Consider the following 7799-nt stretch of genomic DNA (forward strand, 5'->3'; position numbering starts at 1 on the left):
CGCGAAGCGGATTATGTAAAATGTGAAGAGTCAAAAATTAGTTTTATGGTTCAATAAAATCAAAATAAATTATTGCCATTCATTATAAATAAATTTCTATCAAAAATAAGGCTCAAAGAACTTTTTATATTATTTATATTAACAATAACAACGTACATACATGTTGGCGTATGAATACACAACGTCAGAGTGGACGTGTCGCCATCCGGCAAAATTGACAACATTGAAAATAAAACTAATAATTTTAACCAATCAGAAGACAGTAAAAACACCAAATTTATTTATAAACAAATAAATGAACATGCCGAAAGATGAATGTAGAATATTTGATTAACAACTTTAAACCAAATGTCCATGACTTACTCAATTTAAACATAACCGTGCTTTGTCGGCTGATTCAAATATGTTTTCATTTCGGGTGCTGGAAGTAGGACTTGTGTCCTGTAGTCCACTATCTTGCTATACAGATAAAAAGGTATTCGCATAAGTATCCTTTATCCTGTTTCTATTAAAAGGTGACGGATGCATTGAAAGAATTCTTCATGTTGCAGTTTACTTTCCGGTCCCCGTTAAAATATTGTCGATTTTATTGAAAATTAAAATCGGTAAAATAAAGGTACATGTTTTCATGCGTAAATCATAAATTGTCTACTAAAAAAAATAGTTTGTACATTGTAGGAAAATACAACCTGTATTTGTACTCGCTGCGAAAAAAAAGAAAGCTCGGAGAACATTGCATTTCTCTCTCATTTAAATTAAGAATGTTTTAAACAAATAAATGTTTCACCAGAAAGGATTTGTTTTTGTAATTTACAATGACGACTTTCAGGGGAGGTATTCACATATTAAGTGATAGACTGTGTGAACGGCAAGCTACATGCATCAATTATCCAAATATTTGATACGCCCGAATTTGTTTTTTTTATCATATACAGGATAAAATTAGATAGATTTTTGTCATACCTAAACCACCATTTAATTTAATTTAGAAACAATCACTTAAGCCTACCGGTAATTATAAAGCCTATCACATATGTTATAAAACCTTAACCTATTAGCTTTTGAAAAAAGACTATTTATTATACATCCGTGATCTTTAAAGTGTTTAGCCCTTTAACACTATCCTTTTGGTCCATCGCATTTTAGCGTGATAAACCGCCGTACTTTAGCGAACAAACAACCATCGCACTTTAGCGTGATACACCAGCGTACTTTAGCGTAGACCTTCGCACTTTAGCGTGACCATCGCACTTTAGAGTACCATCGCACTTTAGAGTCCTAAATATTTAATTTAAAAAAAACAGTAAGCATCATATTTTATGTATGTTTTTAGGCATAAAAAAGAAAAAAATCAGAATAATTTTATTTTACAAAATGCTATAATTGGTGAAGATGTGAACAATGTTTTCCATGTTTAGTGGCTGGTATTATTTTATGTAGATTTTTCTTTGCGGTCGTCAGGGAACATAATGTTCTTCTCTTCTTTTTTTTATAATCGAAAACCCTCTATTTACTTACTTACTTACTTACTTACTTACTTACTTACTTACTTACTTACTTACTTACTTACTTACTTACTTACTTACTTACTTACTTACTTACTTACTTACTTACTTACTTACTTACTTACTTACTTACTCTTACTTACTTACTTACTTACTTACTTACTTACTTACTTACTTACTTACTTACTTACTTACTTATACTTACTCACTTAGACACACTCGCTACGACACTTTCATCTTTCCGCACTTCTACCTGTATACGTAACGCTATAACATAACAATAGTATCTAATGACAACGTTACTTCCTAAACAAAGAAGGTAAGCGAAGCAGCAGCAGCAACAAGATGCCACGCTTCAGTTTTAGCTCGTATGTCTCCAAAAAAGTGTTAAATGGCGTTAGTTCTTTAAATAATACAGATTTAGACCTGAGAGATGTATTGAAGAAGCAGGACACCGAAGAAAGTCAACTTATTCTTTCAATTGCGTCAACTAGCATTGATAAGCAACAGTCACTTTCGGAAACATGCCATTTCAAAGATTTTGACGAGGTATCAGCTGATCCAGAATATATGAAATTTAAAGGGCTCGAAGATAAGGAAAACCCAGATCAACTTTCTATAGAACAATCTGAACATGCTGAAAGTGAAACAGATAGCGTTTTTGGTCCTGAATCAAGCTGTGCAGATCCAGATGATAACATTGATGGGTTACCAGAGCAACATGCATGTCCATTCTTATTCACTGGATCTGATCATTCTATAGAATGTAACCAATCGGCTGTAAATCCTCCAAGTCAATCCGAAAAAGTGGAAACACGAAATCCAGAAGAAGAAGAAAAGACACGTACACTTAAGATGTATATTGTAGATAAAACAGAAAGTCAAGGTAATATGTATGTGATGTGCAATAACATTTATGTCGTCTTTGTCCGGATCCTTATTTAAATCTATCTAAAAGAGTCTCCAACCAGCCTTTAACTGGTTTTGAAGTATATTATTTTTCAGTCTCATAAATTCGTATACCCCATCTTCTTTTATTCATACAAAAAGTATCAACAGTTTTTTTTTATATTATCTCAACCCTGTCGCCTTTAATCACATGTCAGTGGAATTAGATGTATAATAAATATTTTTTTTGATACAATACATTGTCGGAAAATAAGATTTTAAAATATTTTGGGTAAAAACAATTAATCTTGAATTTGAAGTATACGACGTAAATTCAGTTGTCTTTATTAAACGTCATGAATCAATATCTACGGAAACACATTGTTAACGTCATAAACAAAAAATGTGTCGACCTGGGAGCAATACACTGTCTTGTCATGATGAAGGGCTTTCTTTTTCTAAGTTTTTAGCCTTTTGAAATATTTCTATGTCAGAATTAAATTGTGGCCTTTTTGATATGGATGAAATTAAAGGCAATGTATAGGCAAACTGAGTTAACTTTGTCCTTTAATCATACATACAACTTAAGAAATACATTTTTTGTTTAAAAAGAAGACTCGGTTTAATTTCCTCTTATATCAGCTGAAAACATAATCATATTCAAGAACGATGAACTTCTGGTAGTTAAACAAATAATTCTGAAGGATTTGAGTCTAATTGAAATAGATTTTGTTCATTAACACCTTGATTTTCTCATTTAAACTGTTTGACATTGTTACTATGTAGGGACGTTTTATAAGCGGTATGGGTTTTGTTTATTGTTGAAGGTCATACGATCACCTTTAGTTGCAAATGTCTTCGTCATTTGGTCCATGGTTGAAAGTTGTCATTGACAATCATGACACATCTCTTTTTCTTATATATAACAGAATATGAAATATGTTTGCGGATGGAAATGGGGCCCGAATGCGTTAAAGAGACAACATCCCGACCAAGAGACCAAACAGCCGAAGGCCATTAATAGGCTCGAGAAATTCCCGCACCCGGCGGCGGGCTTAAGCTGGTCCATAAACAAAACGTGTACTAGTTCAGTGAAAACGGACGTCACACTCACTTAACTAATTGGAAAACGTGGATTTTTTCCTCATAAGGTTAAAACCGTTTTATAGAAAGATTTTTTTTTTTTTTTGAAAAATACCAAAATATAGTATTGCAGAAATCAATGATTACAAAACACTAATGATTACCGGCTACACCAGGAATAGATGAATTAACTAACCAGTATTTTGCAAAACTTTTGTGAATTGTTTGGCATCAATGATCTTCAACTCCGTCTTTATTTGGCCTTTTAAACTTTTTTATTTAAGCTTCACTGATGAGTCGTTTGTAGCTGGCGAACAAAATTTAAAGCCAGTGTAACAATGATAAGTTTATTTGTATTGATTTTTAAATATTTACAGAGTTAGTTCCTGCAACTCAATCTACTGTTCCCAATTTGAACGAGCTAACCAAGCATGCTACGGCTCTAATGTTTACCGATGAGGACAATTATCTTCACCCAGTAAGAAATACCAAAGATGTCAACAACCTCATTCCTGTTGCTAAAGGAGAAGCGATATCTCCTTTCCCAGACGAAGTGGAAGATTCATTAAAGCGCTTACAGAAAATACCAATGTACCAAATAACACATTTTGCGCATCTTGGAGATTACATGCGTCACCTTCAGGCAAATGAAAGGATATGTGATGTATTGGTCTTCATCGGCACTAACAAATATTCTGCTCATCGCATTTCTTTGGCATGTTTCAGTGACTTTTTCGCCGATATGTTTTATACTAGAGGCGAAAAACAACGTGTTCCACTTACAATTAGACTAAAAGGTATCAAACCAAGAGCATTTGAACTTTTACTTAACTTCATTTACACTGGAACGTTGAATGTCACACCAGAGGTCATTGGTGATTTGATGACAATGGCAAAAAATCTCGGAATTACAATGATCAAAAACCGTATAATTGATTTTCTGGAATGTCTACCATTAGCTCAAGCACTGAGCATCATCATAAAGCATAAAGTACTGTTTGGAATGCTGTATGAAAGAGCAGTCAAGGCTGTCTGTGACAATTTCATTACATTCAGACATGAAGAAGTAGTCCAAGAACTAGATATTGAAACATTAATAGTCATTCTCAGCAGTGATAATCTTAAAATTGACACAGAACTAGAAGTCTTTAGAACTGCAGTACGCTGGATGGCAAACAACACAGAGGAGAGAAGGAAGGACCTTATGAGGCTGATGCAGTGTGTTCGGTTTGGTAACATGACTCAATTGGAGATTTCACAGTGTAATGAATTCACTGATTTATTGAAAGACAGCAAATTGTGTAAACAAATCTTACTGGAAGCCAACTGGTAGGTTTTTACTTTTAGTAGTGCAATTTATATCCAAATACGCTACATACACATTTACATTTGTAATTATTTTACACAAAATAAAAGACAATTAAATATGTTTTCATTTTAAAGATTATAATCAGATAATGCTTCTGTAAAACAACACTGTTATAGTTATATATGTCATTATCATATACTTAGACTAAATAACATATGATTTTTACTGTATGATAATCGCATTAAATTAACGTAAATTTTATATTTTTCAAATTGGTGCTTAGCGGGCTGATATGAAAAGTTTATCACATGCTTCGACTGTTATCACATGCCTTTCCGTAACGTTATCGCATGGCATTCCGGTGATACTCGGTAAATTCCGGAAAATACACCTCAATGCTACGTTTTCAGTGGAAAACCTTACAAAGTAGTGTACAAAACAATTATTTGGATACTGGAATGTATATTGTGTAAAATAATACACCAAAAAAAAGCAAAAAAAAAACCAAACAAATTATTAAATAAATGCATTTTTTAAAAGTTTCAAACATAATTTAGAAAGTTACTTTAAAAAAAGTTTACTTTTCCAACCAGTGTTCATTATGTATATTGTTGAATTATTTTTTTTGTCGATTCGTCCATATTCAAATGTTTTTCTTCTCTGTTGAGGCATAGAAAGATTTCATATCGAATGTACTTAATTTGGGGTGCGACGTCCGTGAACTTTTCACTCTTTGAACTTCTATTTGGGAACCACGTAAAAGGATCAATATATGAATCTGTTATTTTTCTCCATTGTTGAAGCATATGATAAAAAGATCATAACATGTCATTTTTCATATCGCATGTATTATCAGCCCTCGGTCAATATCAACCCTCGAGCCATGCGGCTCTTGGGCTGATATTGAACCTAGGGCTGATAATACATGCGATATGAAAAATGCCATGTAATAATCTGATATTATTACATTGGTTGCAATGAATTACATTGATTTCCCAGTTAGATAAAAACCGATAATTTCACATGTGAAATAAACGTGGTTATTTCACTCTCTGACGTCATACAACAATAGGCGTTGTCAAGACGTCGATAACGTCGGATCAAAACAAATTGTCAATGCGTAGGAAAAAGATATAGTTCCTTACATTTTCTTCATTAATTTCATAAAAAAAGCCATTTGCCAATTTAATAAAAAGAATAACTAATCGCCGTATTTGAATATCAAAAATAAGACAACTTGTGACCGAACGCCGCTATGGATTAAACTCGTGCTGCTGCGCACGAGTTTAATCCATAGCGGCGTTCGGTCACGCGTTGTCTTATTTTTGATATTCAAATACGGCGATTAGTTATAGCAGCACGAGTTTAATCCATAGCGGCGTTCGGTCACAAGTTGTCTTATTTTTGATATTCAAATACGGCGATTAGTTATACTATAATTCTCTGATAGACAGATTTTACAAGAAACTGATTCATATTACAGCCGGTTGGTTTATAATACATTATTGTGGAACCCGTATACGTTTTTCGTCAATGTGATACACAAAGTCTCATTACTTGGTGTAAGCCAGATGTATCCCATGGAGCCAAAACAAAGTTTGGGAAAAATTGTCCACGTTTGATCTATGATATACTGTATATATCTAAAGTGTTTTTATAAAGTCAACATTGGAGAACTTTATAGATTATGATATTATATAATATAATATGATATATAACCGTATAAGACCTATGTTTTTCAGGATTGTTACAGTCAAAATGTTACATAAAGATGACCCATTTCACCTTACAACCCAGAAACAACGTACACCATTACAGAACTAGGTAAGTGTAACTTACATAACAAGACTTGTTAGCATGTACATTTTATATTTTGTATTGTCATTTTGATAATTTTCTAGAGCAATACATATCTTGCTCGCTAGAGAACTCAGTGTGAACCAAAGTAGATGATGGTTATACGACAATAAGACAACAACCGTGTTTATTTATTACTGAAGCAGAGCCTTGATAAAATGTATACGAAAGCATTGACATTAACAAAGAATTAACCAGAATTATTGATTATTGAATAAAATATATCCTCAAAATTATTGAACATATGATGCCTGTATGATAATGGTAGTTTGACCTAAAGATTTTTTTAGGACAGTAACTCCTTGTGTGTTCTTTTCATACAAGATACGTTTTAATTTTGAGATTTTTTTTTAGCTTCAATTTCTTTTATTCATAATGCTGCACTTTTATGTTTAAGGTAGCGAATATTGTTGAAATTTGTAATCTTTTTATTCTTGTTTTTCAGGATTCAACACCAGGGATGGATATGTATATATATAGAATACAACGAAGTCATCTGAAATAATTTTAAAGCTAATGGACGCATATAAACATTATAAGATACACATTTTTGAAGCAATACCAATGTTCATTACCAAATCAAAAATCGACAAAAGATCCGGAAAATTAAACCCGAAGCAGCATCCATGCACTATTGAACAATGTTCTACATATTCGCAACAATAAAATTGTCAGAACCATGCAATAACGCTTTGATATTCATCATATAAGTGTAAACGTATTTATATTTTTGTGACCTCTCAGTGTCGCAGTGTTGGTTGGTTCAAGGGTGAAAAGTGGTAATGGATGGCATAATTCAAGAAGAATGGTAAATTAACGACATAACGTAAGGTGTGGGTCAACCTCAGTCATCGTCTTATCTTTAATTTATTAGTACCGGGTTTCAACATACATGAGTAACACAACATGTGCAAAATGTGGAGCAGGATCTTCTTATCCTTCCTGAGCATCTGATATCATCTCCGGTTTCTGGTGGGATTTGCAATGCTGAGTCTTTAGTTTTCTATGTTGTGTTTTGTGTACTGCTGTTTGTCATTTGGTCGTTTTTCGTTTTTTCCAAAGTAGTGTCAGTTTGTTTTCGAATTTTGGAGTTTGATTATCCCTTGGTATCTTTCGTATCTCTTTTTCAATGTAAATATTTTTTTTATTCCTACATA

At 32.9% G+C, this 7799-nt stretch overlaps 1 protein-coding gene across 1 annotated transcript; it reads left to right on the forward strand.

Annotated features, from left to right (window-relative positions):
• The first annotated feature begins 1755 nt into the window (after window positions 1-1755).
• LOC139490972 (uncharacterized) lies at window positions 1756-7330 on the forward strand. Its single transcript, XM_071278150.1, has 4 exons — window positions 1756-2391; window positions 3854-4805; window positions 6528-6609; window positions 7088-7330. The coding sequence occupies exons 1-3, from the start codon at window positions 1851-1853 to the stop codon at window positions 6607-6609; spliced, it is 1575 nt and encodes a 524-aa protein (XP_071134251.1). The 5' UTR covers window positions 1756-1850; the 3' UTR covers window positions 7088-7330.
• Window positions 7331-7799: the final 469 nt, after the last annotated feature.

The sequence above is a fragment of the Mytilus edulis genome, chromosome 1, assembly GCF_963676685.1.
Source record: "Mytilus edulis chromosome 1, xbMytEdul2.2, whole genome shotgun sequence".
Classification (NCBI taxonomy): Eukaryota; Metazoa; Mollusca; class Bivalvia; order Mytilida; family Mytilidae; genus Mytilus; species Mytilus edulis.